Below are 19,114 nucleotides of genomic sequence, written 5' to 3' on the forward strand. Positions count from 1 at the left end.
GGGACATTGACTAAATTGGGCAATTTTTTTTTCTTTATAATAAACTGAAGCTGTTAAAATACTGTTGAAATATTCTTGATGTAGTCTGATAACTATTTCTGATTATGATGAACTTTTTATTTTTGCATATTTCCATCTTCATGATAAGGAAAACATGCTCAAGAAAGGATTTACTCGAATTCTGTCTTGTTCGTCTGCTAGAGCCCATCAAACATATGTTCATATTTGGCTGATAAAATCAGGGTTTCAATGTATTATAATAGATATTCAGCATTCGAAGAAGTTTCTTGTGAACGAGTATAGAACGACTTTGTTTCTACTTACTTCAAGTCAGCAGCGTAGCCAGAAATTCGGTTTGGTGGGGGTTTGGTGAAAATCGATCATACTGTCCAAACGGCATAATTCCGAAACCGTAATTCTTGAACTTTTAAAATTATGCAGAATTAATTTTTCAGAAATAGTAACAGAGTTCGTGTCTAGCGAATTTGTTGAGACTTTATTGTAGTCATGAATATTAACCTGAGAAAAATCACCATAAATACTTCTTGGACGATATACCGTCAAAATTATTTTGTCAAATGATGCGCTGTTTAACGTTTGTAAAACTCATCGAAGATACTAAGCCTCCGAAGTTGGCGGTTTCAAAATGATGCTATCTTGACCTTAAATTACTGATTTTAAACATTTGACCTATACATATAATTGGTCATACAACAAAAATCAAATGCTCATCAAAATCGATCAGAACCTGCAAGAATCGAATGGAAATCGTTATTTTTCATAAATTTCTCTCTACATTCGGAAAGTGTTATCCTCGTTAATAATCATATTACGTTTTCGTCTCAACTCGACGCATTCCCAAAAAAAAAATCTGTCTTAGTCCACCTAGTGGTGCAATTGTGCTTGTCTCATTTGTCCAGACTACGATTCCATGGCTGGTTATGTTCAGTACAATGGTGGAAATGAATATTACATGTTCAGTACGATTTGCACATACATACAATGGATCGACAGCCACGATCTTGAGATAATATGTGATACTGAAACATCGCTTGAAACCAGCGGCGGATCATGGAGAAAGATCCGGGAGGTCCAGATCCTGCCGAAAATTTTCAACTTGTTAAGAAATTTTAAACTAGTTTTAATTTTAAAGTAGCAACCCCTTACTGCATACTCCCTCCGGGCCGGTATGATTGACGATTTTTAGAGTGATTGCATAACCTTTCTATATGAGAAAGACAAAAATGTACCAAAGTCCAAAAAAGTCAATTTTTGTCAAACATCTCAATGTTTCATGCATTTTAAAGTCATTTGGTATCAAAAATACAAATTTGATTTTGAAAATTTTTCATTTCAGTTTATATGGGAATTTGCTGTGTGATTGCACTTTTCAACTCGTAACTCCGGAACCGGAAGTCCAATCAATAAAAAATTCAATAGCAGCCGATGGGAAGGTTGTACCTTTCATTTGAGACTAACTTTGTGCAAATCGGTCCAGCCATCTCTGAGAAACAGAGGTCAAATTTTTTCCACATACACACAGACATTTTCCGATCTCGACGAACTCAGTCGATTGGCATATGACACTCGGCCCTCCGGGTCGGGATTGGATTGACGAATTTTAGAGTGAATGAGAAAGGCAAGAACATTTTTAGCAAATGTTGAAAGTTATGCATTTTTTTGGTGAGCAGTTCTATGTTTCATAGACATTAAATCAATTTTAACTTCTCTTCCAATTAAATAAAGACCCTTATTACAGTACATCTCTACAAAAACGAGATCAATTTGAAAATAAATCTGAGGACTATGATTGATTACAGAACTCTGTAATTTTCTATTGGAATGTTTTCAGGCAGGAATTTGATATTGATGCTATTAGACAACTGTGAAATCAAGACCAATAGATCAGTTACATATCAGGACCCCATTCCGACAATTTATCAAAAGTCCTCATGATGTTTACAACAACAGGTTATCAATCTACGGATCAGATAATTGTTATTGTAATATCGAATTAAATCAGTCTGCATCAATAAATTTTCAACTTCAATCCAATATTTTTTTTGGGTGTGGTGGGGGGGGGGGGGTTGGTGGCGTTGTATGGTGTTAAACCCCAAAAACTTCTCTGGGCTACGCCGTTGCTTGGAGTTATTTATTTCGCTTTTCATTTTCCGATATGTTTCAGATCGATCCGATGGTCATTAGAAAAATTGCAGTCAGAAGGTTCGCACAAATGAACATTTTTGCACTGATAAGTAATCAAGTTCCTTCCAGACAACTTGGAAGTGTTCGGTGATTATTCCTAGCGGTTGTAGGTAGAAAAATGAAATACAAAATTCGATTTGTCGAAATAATGTTTGGCTTATTTCAATGGATTATTTCTATATTGAACAATAAATAGGCGACAAAGAGTAATCAACAAACAACAAGCCATAACTTTTAAAGTATTCAAAATAGTTATTTGAAGTCTTCAGTAAAGTTATTCGCAAAAGTAAGAGCTACAAATTTGTAGAAGGCATCATTTCGATATAATCACTTCCAAGAAAATTTGTGAAAATATCTCACTCATAGGGAGATTAATCAGTAAAAGCACAATACCAAAAGAAAGGGCATATTGCCTCCATTATATTCTCCGAAGATACTATTGACCTAAAATAAGCCGTTTTGGCGTTAATAATAGATTACATGTTTTTGGTTATATTTCTGGCAATGGGAAATGATAAAAATCTTTCGTCCGCATTTAATGTTAAATATCTCTTTTGATAATAGTCCGATTTCAATAATCTATAGCTTGTTCGAAAGGTATTCGTTAAAGCTGTCTAAAAACATATAAATTGTTAATCTATTTTGTCAATTTCGGCAGATAATCTAAAAAAACTGCAAAAAACGCCATTTTTACGCATTCAAACATTCATATCTTGGAAACTAAACATCAGAATCAAAAACAAATTAATAGCGTTCATACTGTTTTTTAGTTCTTTCATTTAAAATTGGTTTGGATAAGATCGGTTCAGCCATTGCTGAGAAACACGAATGAGAATTTGTCCGTTACATACACACACACACACACACACACACACATTGTCCCAAATCGTCGAGCTGAGTCGATTGGTATATAAGACTCGGCCCTCCGGGCCTCGGAAAAAATCTTGAAAGTTTGAGCGAATTCTATACATTTCTTTTATAAGAAATGTAAAAAACGTGATACTGTAACCATCACGATATAATACCGCATACAAAGAGAAATGCGGACCGGCACAGGAATTAAGTTTCATCGCAGAAACCGACTGCGAAAACAAACACACTAGACACTACCACTGTGTGATGATTCACACAACACCATGCTATTCAGCATAAACAGTCATGATACACAGCCATGCCAGGCTGGGAAACTGCACTGAAAACCAATTTTTGATTTGTTAATCAATTTAGGCTTCACTACCTCACAATACGGGATAATAATAAACCAATAGATAGCTAAATAACACCCCACAGATTTAATCGACGGCGTTTTCGCTAAAAAAAAACGACTTTTCGGAAGATGCGCGGCATCGCGTCCACTACCCACTACACTTCAACGAAAACTGCGTTGAGCAGCACAAATCGTGTTTGTGAAAGAGTTCACAGATTAAAACTGCTGATATCATGAACATGAGTCACATTACTCCACGTGTCAAATTCGAAAATGAGCTGTAGAATAAAATATCACGATAAAGCGAATAGAAATTACGAAAATCGTTCCTAAGATCCTGAAATCATGAAAAATCACATAACTCGTGACAAAAATGTCAGACATCGTGACTGAGGACATAAATAAACACGACTCTTGACTAAAATATCACAACGTGAATAGAAATTACGAAAATCATGTCAAAGTTCCTGGAATCATGAACATAAATCGCATTACTCATGATAAAAATATAAAACTACAAGGGGCAGCCCTATGGGGTTGCACGAGCTGTAGACGTTGGACTATACTACTTAATGTAAAATATTTATTTTATTAGTACATTTATAGTAATAATAAATCAAACATATCTCTTACGTATGGTTTAATCACAACCAATCAACATCGAATATTACATATTGAACCAAACCTTCTTGGTTATCAGGTCATTTCATTTGTAGTAGGTGATCGAATCCGATTAAACTTATTTAAGAAGATCTGAAGAAAGAAGACAGAAAACTGTGATTGAACTAATATCTGGAACTAAATCTTTATAGAATAAGATTAGCTTGTAAAACCTTTTCGATTGTGTGTGGTAAAAAACCCGGACCAGTGAAGAAAAATCAAATTTTAGACAATATAATCACATTTCATGTATAGACGAAGCATTCTAGTTATATTTTGCCATTATTATAACATTCCTAAAGTACGCATACAAATATAGCGAATGCAGTGCTCTTAATCATATATCGAAACTATAAATATATAAGACTCGAAAACAATTTTATATATGCAATAATTTTTTGCGACGGTTTTTCAAGTGGCAGTGTATTCATTCATAAATAGGCTTTGTAGTATGTACCTATTAGTAGAATCAAAGTACTATAGGCTGAGTGGAAATGAATCACGTGATAGGGAAATAAATCAAGGAATTGATCGAACGTAAATAATAAATTCTCGTTGTGCAATTTAGTGACAAATTAGATCTATCTACCTACACATTCGCCTCAAACATTAAACCCAAGCGCACAAAGCAAAATGAATCAACGCTGATGATGATGGGTAGAGCGAAAGAGACAACTAATACCACGACACTATGTAAACCGTGTTTGCAAATGGAGCTCGCATGTACAAACTATTTTGTATACGAATAATTATACATAAGTGTGCTGGAAACGAGTACAACACAAAAGATAGCATAGTGTTTGAACGGGCAAGCTCATTCACATTCACTGGGTAGCGTACCTCCACAAGCAATGTAACGGACTTCTAACTCAGCTACACTGGCTGTAAAAGCACACAGCGCAGTGATCCGCTTCGCCTGCCGCTCAGCGTTGCCATTATTTATTTTGGAAAATCCGTAAATTTGATATCACTGGCTGACGTCAAAATCCGCAAAAATCCGCAAGCAATAAAAGCCATATTTTTTCCACCATTAAGGGCTTTTCAAGCTTTATTACAATATATTATCGTTATGTAACTTTTATTTTTCAATTTTCAAATGGTTGACTGAAAACTTTTTCCACACTCGCCGCTGAATTTGGGAGAAAATCCACTTTCTCAATGAACTAAAGGAGCTGCGGAAATTCGACCAGACGCATATATAGTTCTGCGCACCAGAAATTTTCAAAAAGGAACATTTAAAAAAATCATGAATTGGAAATATAAAAATTGAAAATTAAATGATCGAAAAATCACAATTAAAACCTAATAAATTTCAAAAATAAAAAAACAATAAAGATTAAAAAAATAAAAGCATCGAAAAATTAAAAAAACCTGAACTGAAAAATGACCAAAAAGCACAAAAATTTAAGGATGCGCCAATCAAATTCAAAGGGGCGGGCATAGCGTAGATAATAAATCGTTTGCCTCGTTGGCAGCTCACTTGGATTCAATTATCAATCTCGCACATATCCTGAAAAAGGAGGCAAATGACCCTAAGGCTAAAACGTCTATAATCAAAATAAAAACAATCTATCTCAGGAACTCACGAATTTAAAATTCAAAATGCTTCAAAATTTCAAGTTAATTGATTTAAAATTTTAGAAATTAAATATTTTAAAAATCTAAAAACTATGAAATTAAAAAAAAAGTTATTTAAAACTTCAAAAAGAAAACCTTTTCAAAAGTTTAAAAGTTCTAAGGTATCAAAAATTGAAAATTGAAAGATATAAAAATTTGAAAAAAAGATATTAAAATCTGAGGATTCAAAAATTTAAAAAGTTGAAAATTTGGAATCCAGAAATTTAAAAAATTGAAGATTTAAAAATCTAATAAACAATTAAGATATTTTTTTTGTAGGTTCAATTGGAAATTTAAAAATTTACGGGCCTAAGCATTTAATTTGATATTTTTGATTTTATAAATTGAAATCCATAAAAATTTAAAAATATAATTGTTAAAAAAATTTAAATTCAAAAGTAAATATATTTGAGAATTCAAGAAGTTAAACATTTAAAAATTTATGCATTTTAAAATTTGAAGATATGTTAATTGAAAATTTTGTGATATAAAAATTATATCAAAATTTGGGAATTAAAAAGTTTAAAAACGTACTTAAGGATTAAACATTAAAAAATTTAAAATTCAAAGATTTTAAAGTTCCATTTCTTCTCAAAATTTAAAAATCGGACATAAATATTTGAGAATCCAAGAATTTTGAAATTTAATAAATTGAAAATCAATAAGAAAAATATTCATAAATTCAAAACAAAAAATTAAATATTCATAAATTTGATTTTAAAGCATACTAGACTTTGAAATCTTGTAAAGTTTTAAAACTTTAGCGTTTTTGAATTTTAATGCTTAAAAATTTAAAGTAATACTTAGCGAATAGTTGAAACAGCGAGAAAAGCGGAATCGAAGAAACAATTTCAGTTTATAGTATTTTTTGTCGAACTTCAACACTTGTATTGTCGTCGATTAAAAAAAAGTTACATCGCACACTAACTTAAACCTATTTTTAATTTGAACAATTCTTTACTAATATTAAAATCAAACAAATGATATACACTGTTGAAGAGTTGACAGCAAACATCCAAAGGATTATTCTGGCCGTACTGCGTGCAATGTGTGGAGCCTAGTAAAAAATCAATTCTTCGGAAAGACCTTCCAGGAACGTTGAGGTCAAGTTTTACTAGAAGCACAGGAGAGTCTACGTTGTCTGTCAGAAGGTCGAAAATGAAAAGTCGTTGCAGAAAGATCCTTCTGTTTCGTAACGTAGGGAGATTGATGAGGGTACAGCGATCTTCATATGAACGAAGCTGGAAACGATTTTGCCAGGGTAACCGACGAAGTGCAAACCTGATAAAGTTCTTCTGTACCCGTTCTATGCGATTAATATGTATGATAAGGAGCCCAAACAGTAACGCCATATTCTGGAATACTGCGTACCAGTGTAATGCATAGTGTTGCGTTTGATGAGTCCAACTCGTGAAAAAGTGATTGTGTTGCATTTTTGAATATTCACAGTCCATCATAGTTGTTATGACATTTTCATATCATCAGCATACATGACTTTAGAAGATTCACTGCAGAGGTTGTTCACAATGAGCACAAATAGAAGAGGTCCGAGATGACTCCCTTGAGGAACGCCAGATGAAATGACTATGACGAAGTCTATCAGATTCCAAAAATTTTTCAAAGACTTTTCTATGCTTTGTAATTTTAAAAGGTAATTTTAAAAGTTTGGAATAAAAAATCCTTTCCTTATAGAAAATATTCCGTAATTAATAAATTTAAGTTAAATCACAGACTAACAGACATAACACTATGAGGGAATTCCAACAAAAAACACCGATCCGGCAATTTTCCCAGAACACTAGCTCCATCTTTTATTCACAGTCCCAAACACTCATTTGCTAATGAGTTACCCCTCAGGTTTGGGAACAATTTTTCACTAGTTGTCTATGCCCCATATGCTTGTTCATATGTCAGTGGCGCCATAATTTCAAATGTGGTCACAGTCCCAACTACAAACATATTTAAAATGACCGTTAAAGCGGTCGAAGTATCGTTTTCGAGTGTTATGTCTGTTAGTCTGTGGTTAAATTATGTAATTTTTTTTCAAATTTTGTATAGACATATCCACTCGACTAATAATTACATTCAAGGTACTTATATCACATCTTATTCCTTATAGTTGAAACGATTTTACATTAATCGGAACATTGGAATTATTATTACTAAAATTTTCACGACATCGAACGTAAGAACCGATGTTGGGGAGACTTGACCAAGTGACAATAATCTGAAGAAGGATACCAAATTTCTGATATTTACTACGCTGTGGTATCTACTGTTAATGTTAATCACGCACACAAAAATCCCACCTAAAATACCAGCCTATATATTTTAGTATTAGTAGTCAAAGTTAGCAGCAATATGGATAATTTCGTAACGTGTGAACATGCAATGTAAGCAGTACAGATAATCCTTAAAATGAAATAAATTTAAAAATCGAAATTTATGAAACGCAACCCTTTTATATTTTTTACTGTTGCCTGAGGATCTGGACAATATGGAAAAAAGGATTACAGTATGTTTTATGTCTATATTTTTTGTCCTGGTTTTTCAATTTTTGCTTGATCAAGTTTCCCCAGGCCTTGGTCAAGTCTCCCCGCAGTTGACCAGAGAAAACGTTCACAGAAAAACTTTTATATCTTTTGCAAAAATAATTTAAAAATTCTGCAAAAAATCATGAGCACGCACATTACCTTTCTACATCATATCTCAATGAGTTTTGAAGGATTGAAAACTTTTTAGAGAGTTATGCAGGTTTAGCTGAAAACCTGGTCAAGTCTCCCCATGTTCCCCTATATGTCAAAGTCAGTTACATCCCTGTACGCCAATGATTGCATAATTTAATTTATTAAAATAATATAATGTACGTATTGTGATTTTAAGATTTAAAATTGAAAGATTAAGGCCAACCATTTGGTTCATTCATGAAAAATCCGCAAAAAATCCGCAAATGCAGAAAATCCGCAGAAAAATCCGCCACTCTATTTCAAATTGCGGAAAATCCGCAAGATTGCGGAAAAATCCGCAACTATGGCAACGCTGCTGCCGCTCAACAGGCGACTGAGCTGCTTCGGCGAAATCCGTCCGTTTAAATAATCGATGATGACGTTATTCATAGAACCGTAGCGCGCTAGGTACACAAATCTGTCGTGCTGGAAGCGCTATCTTATGTGTGTAAAAGCGCGATATTTTGATTAGGTTGTTCATTATTTAAATTTTTAATGCCATCATATCAAAAATCTTTGGGTTTATCTATTGGAATCTATTCTTAGAAGTATTTCGGAGCGACATGCGCAAAAAATTTGAAAATTTATCGTGAGATGGCTGAATTATATGCGTTTAAAATTGGACCACTTTTCGTTACATACCATTTTTGTAGAATTTGCAACGTGCACCCCTATATCAAAAACAAAGACGTAGTCCTACGTCAAAAAAATCGCGACTAATATCCGGAGATCGTTAACATGAATCACTCTACTCATGATGAAAATATGAGGATAACGTGAATATAAATTACAAAATTCGTGACTAAGGGCCTGAAATCATGAACATAAATCCCGCCAGTCTGACAGAAAAATCCGATAGTAAACTCATGAATAAAATAGCATTTTCGTCCATAAAAAAGTTACGTATATCGAATATAACGTAAAACAAGAGTTCATAAATTGAGGTTCCAGTGTGCTAAGATTTTGCTAATCAAAGTTACCCCGAAAAAAAATTAAAATTTTCAACAAAATTATTTTATTTTTATAGTAAAACGATATAAATCACCCAAACATTTGTTTTAAAAATACAAACAAGTACATCTACTTGATTTCAGGAGACATAATCAATAAAACTTTTGAATTGAAAAATTATTAAGGCTCCTCCGTTTTACGGTATTGTTACTGCTCTAAGAATGTCATAAAGTTTACATTTTCTCTCTCATATAATATACTGTTGAATAGACCAGTAGCAAAAACCTTACTTCAATAAAAATCCATCCAAGGATTTTAGGATACAAAAGCAAATTCCAAACGAAGAGTATGTACTCACTTCAAACCTGGCGACGGCGTTCCAGCACTATTCGATCCGGATTGAGTCATCGAGTGCAATTGATTGGTGGAAAGTGGTCTATCCGGTTCAGAGTCCATCCGTGGGCTCATCGGTGGTGCACTGGAACTACGCATATCATCATCGTCGGCGTCGCCAGTAATATCCGGACTTGAGTCACGACTATCGGTTTCCAGCTAATGCGAGGTGAAAGAAAAACCAACCAGAAGAAGAAAAAAAATACGGACTCAGAAAGGTTACAAATTCCGCTTGAAATTCCATTAGGAACGCTTCCCGCTGCTGGGCGAAGCCATTCGGCATCCAGTTCAATTTACCTTATCATTCAATAACTGCGGATCAGATCCATCGCCTCGCTTCCGCTGCTCCTCTTTCAACCGTTCGGCTTTGCGCCATTTGGCCCGTCGGTTCTGGAACCAGACCTGCAATCAAGAAAAAACGAGAAAAATTCAATTTCGTTCCAAATTGGCCTTATACTCTCGGGTTCTCCCATTCCCATAGATATCAGAAACCAAAAAAACTTCCGCATTCCCGCACAAATATTCACTCACATAGATTGGGGGGATTGGCAACTGAATTATGTCGAGGTAAGCAACTGTGCTTCTATTGAAGCGCCCTGTACGGATATAGGAACTGTTTTGCACAAGTATTGGGATTTCACCACGAGTCTGGGGGTCGGAAGAAAGAAAATCAAGAGCTTAAATAACGAGCCAAATTGAATTTTTCGACTTCTCATTCGTTTTCTTCGGTAATTCTATGTACGACCTTACCCAACTCGTTGGAGAGCTGTTCCAAATTGGCTGATTGAGTTCTAAATTTTATCCTATATGTATATGTAGGCAACACACACTGCACTCTTCGATTTTTTCCACGTTTCTGATTGCCAACCCCCTTGACTAGGTTGGGGAATTGGGTTCGGGAAGCCATTGTGCATTGTGATCGAGCAGTTGAACACACCATTTTGTTCGGGCGCACATGCGCCTTGCAAGGAGTTGTACCGAAGAGATAATCGTAAGCGAGGAAGAAAGTAAGAATCCGCACTCTCACGGTACCACCCATACCGCCCAGTCTATTACCGCTAAATTGCCAGATTCTGGGGAAATGGAATGGAAGAAATGGTCGGTATAAGCTACAACAATTCAACGAAGTATAAATGATTTTAGATGCTATTGTGGTAGTAACTAAATGGATGGGAGGGGTGTTTTCTGGGGGCGGTAATTTATTTAGCTTTACATCAGCTCGATTTGCGAAAGACCACTGGATAGGGCGGATTGGTGAAATCGATTTGCTGGTAACGGGAGCAGTTGGAAAACAAGGAAAAATCTAGGGTTGCGTTTCATAAATTTAGATTTTTTAAATGCTGTTTTCCTTTTAACGATTATCTGTACTGCTTACACTGCATGTTCATACGTTACTAAATTAGTCATATTACTGCTAACTTTGATTACTAATACTAAAAGATATACACTGATGTTTTAGGTGGAATTTTTGTGTGACGAGATTAATATTAACAGTAGGTACCACAGCATAGTAAATATCAGAAATTTTTTATCTTTCTTCAGCTTATTGCCACTTGCTCAAGTGTCTTCATAAAATCTCCCCAATATTAGTTCTTACGTTCAATGTCGTGCAAATTTCAGTAATAACTATTCCAATATTATGCTATATTTCACCCTAAGGAGGAAAAATTGGGTAAACACCAATATTCCAATATTCCGATTAATGGAAAAGCATTTCACTACTTCAGAAGGAATAAGATGTAATACAAGTATTTTAAAAATAATTATTGGTCGAGTAGATATGTCCATACAAAGTTTGATTAAACATTATATCATTGAACTGAAAAAAATTAATTACGGAATATTTTCTATAAGGAAAGGATTTTTCATTCCAAACTACCTTAAGGGTTCGAAACAAGCATAAAATTAGTTTTAAAATTTTTAAAGAACCTAATTGAATACGTCATAGCCAATAATAGTATTCTGCGCTTGGTCAAGTCTTTCCATGTTCCCCTATGTTATCGAGTTTCTGAGATGTAGATGACGTATATTAGAAATACACGCAGAAAAAAAATCAGTAAGAGTAAACAAATTTTGATTTTAATTTTCCAACAAATTTTCCAACAAATTTTCCGTTTGATATAGTGACAAACAAGATTCAGGTTTGATTTAATCAATACTGTTTCTTGAAATTACTAACAAATTCATTTTTTGACTTTTCAATAGTTTCAACAAATATTTCGTTTGAAACAACTACCAACAAAATCATGATAAGTGTAACCTAACAAACAGGTTCGAAGAAACAAAAAAGTATCTTTAGTATTAACCAAACGAGAGAACAACTCAAATTTAGTTGAAACCAAACATTCGTCAATTTGAAATTCAACTAAACTTTTTTTTTCAAAAGCGCCTGATTTTTCTGCGTGTATAACTTTCAAGCACAACAATTAGGGGAACTGGGAATAAGACGGACATATTAAGGGTAAACTCAAATGTAACATAGGAAAATCATGGTTTTGTCAAAATGTTGTCTATGTTGCAGTTCCACATGTTGGTGTTCGAGTGTCCAAAGGGATTGTGTTACAAAAATCAATAAGTATGTTTTTTTTCGATTTCGTTTTCGAGCGCTCGATTGAGACAAAAGTGTTTGGTTTCCTGTCCGCGCAATGTATAGTGACAAAGAATAGTGATTATCCGCGTTCATGGTTATCTTGCGCATTCTCTGCCTCTTCGAGGTTTCGGACTTTTTTCTTCTTGTGTGCGTGTGTTAGCCGCTAAACCGCATTCCTCAGCCTTTTGTTCGCACAGTGAGGATTGAACAATAGCAATCTATATAACCTGGACTGCTGCGTCGTGTGAGACGCACCAGTCCAGGTTATATAGATCTGAGCTTGATTCTCGACAACTAGAATCAAGTTCAGATTAAGCCAGTATCCGACGCGAACATACAAAAACGTCCTTCCAATCCGTGGTGAGGCAAAGAGTGCTCAGATGTGTACGCGGAGAAGGCCGCCGCGTATAAGACCTTCCGGAACGCCGAGAAACCCGCTAGTTTTCGACAGTACGCGACGTTAGACAAGCGAATGAACAGTTTGATGAAAGCCAAGAAACGCGGTTATTGGCGCCGGTTTGTCGACGGATTAACGAGAGAAACATCGATGAGCACTCTTTGGGGAACTGCCCGGCGTATGCGACACCGACACAGCACTAATGAGAGCGTGGAAGTTTCAAACCGTTTGATATTCGATTTCGCCAAGAAGGTTTGTCCAGATTCCGCCCCGACACAGAAGATCTACCGCACCGCGTCCCCTCACGATAAAGCGAATGAAACACCTTTTTTGATGGTGGAGTCCACACTTGCTCTCTTATCATGTAACAGAAAACCTCCAGGACCAGACAGAATCAATTCAACTCGTTGAACTTATTTAATAAGTTTCTTGAGGCTAACATTGTCCCACACGATTGGAGACAAGTGAAGGTTATCACCATCTAAAAACCAGGAAAACCAGCCTCCGACCACAATTTGTATCGGCCGATCGTAATGCTATTCTGTATCTGGAAGTTGTTCGAGAAAATGATCCTATCCTGCCTCGACATTTGGGTCGATGCAAATGGCTTACTACCAGATACACAATTGACTTTCGCAAGGGCAAAGGGGCGAACGATTGTCTTGCGTTACTCTCAGCCGAAATTCAAATAACCTATGCTACACGGTGAAAAATCCTCACGTTGATGGAAAGTGATTTGCAGTTGATTTCGCACTACTTGCCCAACATATCAATGCGATGTGTCAATCCGTTGGAATAGATCATTTCAGAGCACTACGAAATCAACAGTAAATCACTTCCATTTGAAATGTGTTGCACATTGCTTCTAATAGATCTTGCAATTAACTATATACGTATTCCTTACGGTAAATCCCATTATGGATTACCTGCGAACAAATAATTACATAATAACTTAACCACAAGTAAAACATACAATACTCACGTACTACATTACTTGCAAGTTTTCCATTTTTGCTCCTATTTCCGTGCATACGTTTGCAGTCAATTGAAGACATTAGTGTGTTGACACTTTTGACACTTGTTATTAATAATGGAACCACTCAAATTCAATAGATTAGTACAGTGGTGCGAATTCAACGGATATTCATTTCAATTTAAAGATAATTTCTGTTAAATAGCTTTCTAAGACCAGGTCATTCTGATACGAGTTATTAATCCTTAGAAAATCAATGCCAAATCACTTCAATTGTTAGTGATACATGATAAACTGATTCAAGTGCAACATCATTTGAATTAGACGTGACAATTTTTTACCGTGTAGCAAAGAGCCGATAGCAACAGTGTTCCTAGATATTAAGGTGGCTTTTGATTCAATTTCTATCAACATGCTTTCAGAGAAGCTGCACCAGCATGGTCTTTCAGCGACTTTAAACAACTTTTTACAAAACTTGTTGTCGGAAAAGCACATACATTTTTCGCATGGTGATTTATCGACATTACGATTTACTTACATGGGCCTTTCCCGGGGCTCATGTGTAAGCCCCCTGTTGTACAATTTCTATGTCAACAACATTGATGAATGTCTTCATAATTCCTGCACGTTAAGGCAACTTGCAGGCGATGGTGTGGTTTCTGTTACGGGACCTTGGACAATTTGTCTGCTTGGGCTATAAAGCTGGGTATCGAATTCTCCACGGAGAAAACTGAGCTAGTTGTATTTTCAAGGAAGCGTGAACCAGCACAACTACAGCTTCTATTAATGGGTCAAACTATCGCTCAGGTCTTCACAGAAAAATATCTAGGGGACTGGTTCGACTCGAAAGGTACTTGGGGATGCCACATTAGGTATCTCAAACAGAAATGTCAACAAAGGATCAACTTTCTTTCTTCGTACATTAACCGGAACATGGTGGGGTGCCCACTAGAGTGACAAGAAAAAAATGACTCCTATCGGCCCACCCCTGAGTCGATTCCTAGTTCCACCAGAAGTACTTGTACTGATACACAACCATGTACTGCGCTGACATCACTTCCCTAAAAGCTTGATAACTTCTTTTAACAAAGTCGGATTGACTAGAAGTCTTCGACAAAGTTCTAGACAATTGAATTGTTTTTCTTATATTCACTTACAGTGATAATACGATGCATACAGTGCCACCTAGTGGTGAAAGTTCGAGCTAGTGAGTTTTCTCCATATAAATTAAGTCGAAAAATCCCATGCAAACTTCAGGTACGTTGGTCTGGTAGCTAGGCTTGTCCGATTTGCTTCCAATTTGGTGCAAGTACTCCTGGTTGGACTAGGAATCGACTTAGGAGTGGGCCGAGTGAGTTTTCAAAAATTTATTTATTTTCTAGGCAGTCTAGTGCCCACCCAGGAGACCTAATTAGGTTGTATCAAATAACGATACTGTCGGTAGGGGATTATGGATGCTTCGGCTTTCGCTCCGCTGCGAATATACATTTCATCAAACTTTGGCAACTCTCATATCGATTGCTCATTCGATGCGATATCTTGAACCCGGAGCTGATTGAAAATTTCGAAAGGCTTATCGAGCTCAATTCTCAGACCCGTTTCATGTCCCTGTACTTTGACTACATGGCACAGAATATTAATCCTTCTTCTTACAATCCCAACCGTGTGCATTTCATAAATACTTCTGAGTCTACTGTTTTCTTCGACACATCCATGAATGACGAGATTTGTGGAATTTCGGACCACATACGCCCGCAAGTGGTTTCAAAAAATTTTTATAATAAATTCTGAGCAGTCGACTGTTCTAAGATGTTTTTTACTGACGGATCAAACCTCGAAGAGTCTACTGGCTTCGGTATTTTCAATTAAAAGTTCACCGCCGTCTACAAACTCAGTGACCCTGCTACAGTTTATACCGCAGAACTAGCTGCTATTTAGTATACCCTTGGTGTTATTGAAGCGTTACCCGCAGACCATTACTTCATCGTTTCGGATAGCCTCAATTCCCCTGACGCTATTCGCTCGATGACACATGGAAAGCACTCCTCGTATTTTTGGGGAAAATACGGGAACTACTGAGTGATTTATCTGACAAATCTTTCCAGATTACCTTGGTGTGGGTCCCTTCTCATTGCTCTATTCCGAGCAATGAGAAGGCGGACTACTTTCATTTGCATTGTGTTCGATTAAAAAAAAGTTACATCGCACAGACTTAGACTAAACGCTAACTTAAACCTATTTGTTATTTCGACTATGTTAGTCACATTTTCTTTTTTACATTTTAACAACATTCAGTTAGCTAGAGATTACTGGGTAGGGAAAGTTATGAAAATTAGAGCCAAAGTTCTCAAGAGAGAGCAAGGATGTGAAGTAAACAGATCGGAAAACTAGAAGTGGCAGGGTCATTAGAACAGGCTTAATATCGTACGGCCTTAATTTTTGTCTTCTGCTAATGAGGGTCGAGCTTAGGCAGCATAACTACGAATCACCCGAGTTCACTAGCATGTGTCCTGGTATAGATAGACATGTCCATCTTTACCGTGACAACAGACGCCTATTTTTAATTTAAACGATTCTTTACTAATATGAAAATCAAACAAATGATAGACACTGTTGAAGCGTTGACAGCAAACATCCAAAGGATTATTCTGGCCGTACTGCGTGCGATGTGTTGAGCGTCGGAAAAAATCAATTCTCCGGAAAGATCTTCCCGGAACGTTGAGGTCAAATTTTGCTAGAAGCGCAGGAGAGTCTATGTTGTCTGTCGGAAGGTCGAAAATGAAAAGTCGTTGCAGAAAGATCCGTCTGTTTTGCAGCGTATGGAGATTGATGAGGATACAGCGATCTTCATATGGAGGAAGCTGGAAACGATTTTGCCAGGGTAACTGACGAAGTGCAAACCTGATAAAGTTCTTCTGTACCCTTTCAATACGATTAATGTGTATGGTGTGATACGGAGCCTAAATAAAAAACGTCATATTCTAGAATACTGCATACCAGTGTAATGTATAGTGTTTTAGACACCAAGGTCCTTGACGGCTACGCCTCGCTCTACGGGAGCAGAACAAATCTAGTATTCGAACTTAATTGGAGTATGTACTCGTGTAAAAGTGATTGTGCTGCATTTTTGAATATTCACACTCATTCCGTTTCTGTCGCTCCAGTCAATGATCCTATCGACGTCCAATTGCAATGCACAACAGTCTACCATAGTTGTTATCACACGGTAAATTTTCAGATCATCAGCATACATGACTTTAGAAGACTTTAATTCACTGCAGAGGTGTTTCACGAAGAGCACAAATAGAAGAGGTCCAAGATGACTCCCTTGATGAACGCTCGATGAAATGTGGAAAGGATCCGAGAGTGTAGTTCCAAGTCGCACCGAGGCGCTACGGTTCGCAAGGTATGAGGAGATCCAATTAGTCAGCCAGTCCGGCAGTTTCAGTCCGCCTTAGCTTTTCCACAGCAAGCTGATGAGGAACAGGGTCGAAAGCTTTCGAGAAGTCGATGTACACCGCATCGATCTGTTGTCGTTGTTCCACGATGACACGTAGCTCATCAGATTTGTAGTTGTCGAGCGCTTTTTTACAAAACCATGCTGGTCCAAAGTGATGATGTGTTTTAACGCGGGGTAGATAACATCTAACAACATACTCTCGAAGATTTTAGGGAGGAAGCTTAAGATTGAAATTCCTCTATAATTGGTGACATCATGTACGTTGCCTGTTTTGTGGATTGGAGTTATCAAAGCTTCCTTCCACTTTGTGGGGAAAACATTTTCAGCAAGAGAGCAATTGAATAATAGAGATGCTGGTAGCGCCAAAGATGAAGAGCAATTCTTGATGAACGATGGTTGTAGCCCGTCGGACCGCGGGGCTTGGAACTGTTAATCCCCCGAAGATTAATATGTACCTGATGTTCGGTGAATGATGTTGCAGGCAAATTCAGAGTGAACCTTGGCAAATCACTCAAGTACGATTCAGACAAAGGTGATGAGTTATTACTTAGCACGTTTTAAAAGAAAGAAGAGAATAGTTTTGCTGCCTCCGCTAGTGACGTTGATGTCCTGTCTGGATAGTTGACGCATTCCGGGATTCCACCAGAGTACGTTTTGTTCCGCATGTAAAACCAAAACTGCTTTGGGTTGTCCTTCATGCTGCATTCAATTCGGGAAACATATGGGCAAAAGTATGTTGCATTCACGACCTCGAATTGGCCTTCCAATTCCCGCACGGACGTTTTGTCGGTTTCGCCTTTTGTTCTAAAAAATCGTTTTCGAGCCTTCCTGAGACGATTTCGAAGATTTCGTAACTCAGCATTCCACCAAGGTCGTTTGTTAGTCGGGCGGCGCGTGCGTTTTCTCCTAAGCACAAGTTGTTGAAATATTGGTTGAGCTAAGGTGGGTGTCCTAGAAGGAGACGTTTATGAAAGACCAATTTGCTTCAACGATTTTTTCAGTATTTCTCATCAGAGAACCCTCGAAAGTTGGCAAACTTCGTGGAGCAATGGTGAACTAGGAAGATGGCTACATTCCATAGTCCCTAAGGTATCGACGATACCTTGGTTCAAGGGGATGGATGTGGGTCGTGACTTCATTCGTATGATGTCCCGACTCATGGCAAACCGTTACACGGTGGATGCACTGCACATCTCCAGCGTATTGGATAGTGGTATCTGCGCTTGTGGCGACGGCAATCACGATATCGAGCACATTGTCTGGGCGTGCACCGAGTACAGTTTCGCCAGGTCTCGGCTAATGGATACCCTCCGGGCCCGAGGAAAACCACCCAACGTCCCGGTTCGAGATGTGACGCAAGCCGAGATCTCCTCTATATGTCCCTCGCATACGCTTTCCTCAAAACTATCAATATACAGATATATGTCCCTTTTATTTTTTTTTTATTCATTTCGTTTATTTGATAGGCACAAATGCGTTAGCTTGGCGGTGCCAAATGCTTTTGTTTTTACATTTTGGATATCTTAAAACTAGGAGGTTACAATGTTGAAATATTTTTTTTTACAAAGGAAAAGAAAGTTTACAGCTATCTTAAGACTAGAAATAAGATTCAATATACAAAAAAGGGCCAAAAGATTTTTTTATGAAAAAATTTAAAACAAGGGATTCACTTTGATATACAAGAGGGGGAGTAATAGTATTTTACGAAATATTTTACGGTTATCTTAAAACTAACAATATAGTTTAGTACACAAAAGGGGGAACAAATATTTATGAGAAATTTCACAGAAATCTTAAAACTAGGGATTCAATTCTATTTACAAGATGGAGGACAAGAGTTTCAATAAAGAGTAGAAATTATAGCTATCTTAAAACTAGGAATACAGAATACTAATTTGAATTTTTTTTAACTAAAACTTATGCTTGGTCAAGATA

The 19,114-nt window shown here is 36.7% G+C and overlaps 1 protein-coding gene across 2 annotated transcripts in view; it reads right to left on the bottom strand.

Moving 5' to 3' along the window:
* The window catches only part of LOC131682007 (diencephalon/mesencephalon homeobox protein 1), a 166,812-nt gene that overhangs the window by 44,031 nt on the left and 103,667 nt on the right, over window positions 1-19,114 (bottom strand). For both annotated transcript variants that reach the window (XM_058963137.1, XM_058963136.1), the window contains exons 5-6: window positions 10,057-10,161; window positions 9,725-9,918 (exon numbers count right to left, since the gene is read on the bottom strand). In XM_058963137.1, coding sequence (XP_058819120.1) covers window positions 9,725-9,918; window positions 10,057-10,161 — 299 coding nt within the window. The remainder of the gene's footprint in view (window positions 1-9,724; window positions 9,919-10,056; window positions 10,162-19,114) is intronic.

This window comes from Topomyia yanbarensis, chromosome 2 (genome assembly GCF_030247195.1).
Source record: "Topomyia yanbarensis strain Yona2022 chromosome 2, ASM3024719v1, whole genome shotgun sequence".
NCBI classification, from domain to species: Eukaryota; Metazoa; Arthropoda; class Insecta; order Diptera; family Culicidae; genus Topomyia; species Topomyia yanbarensis.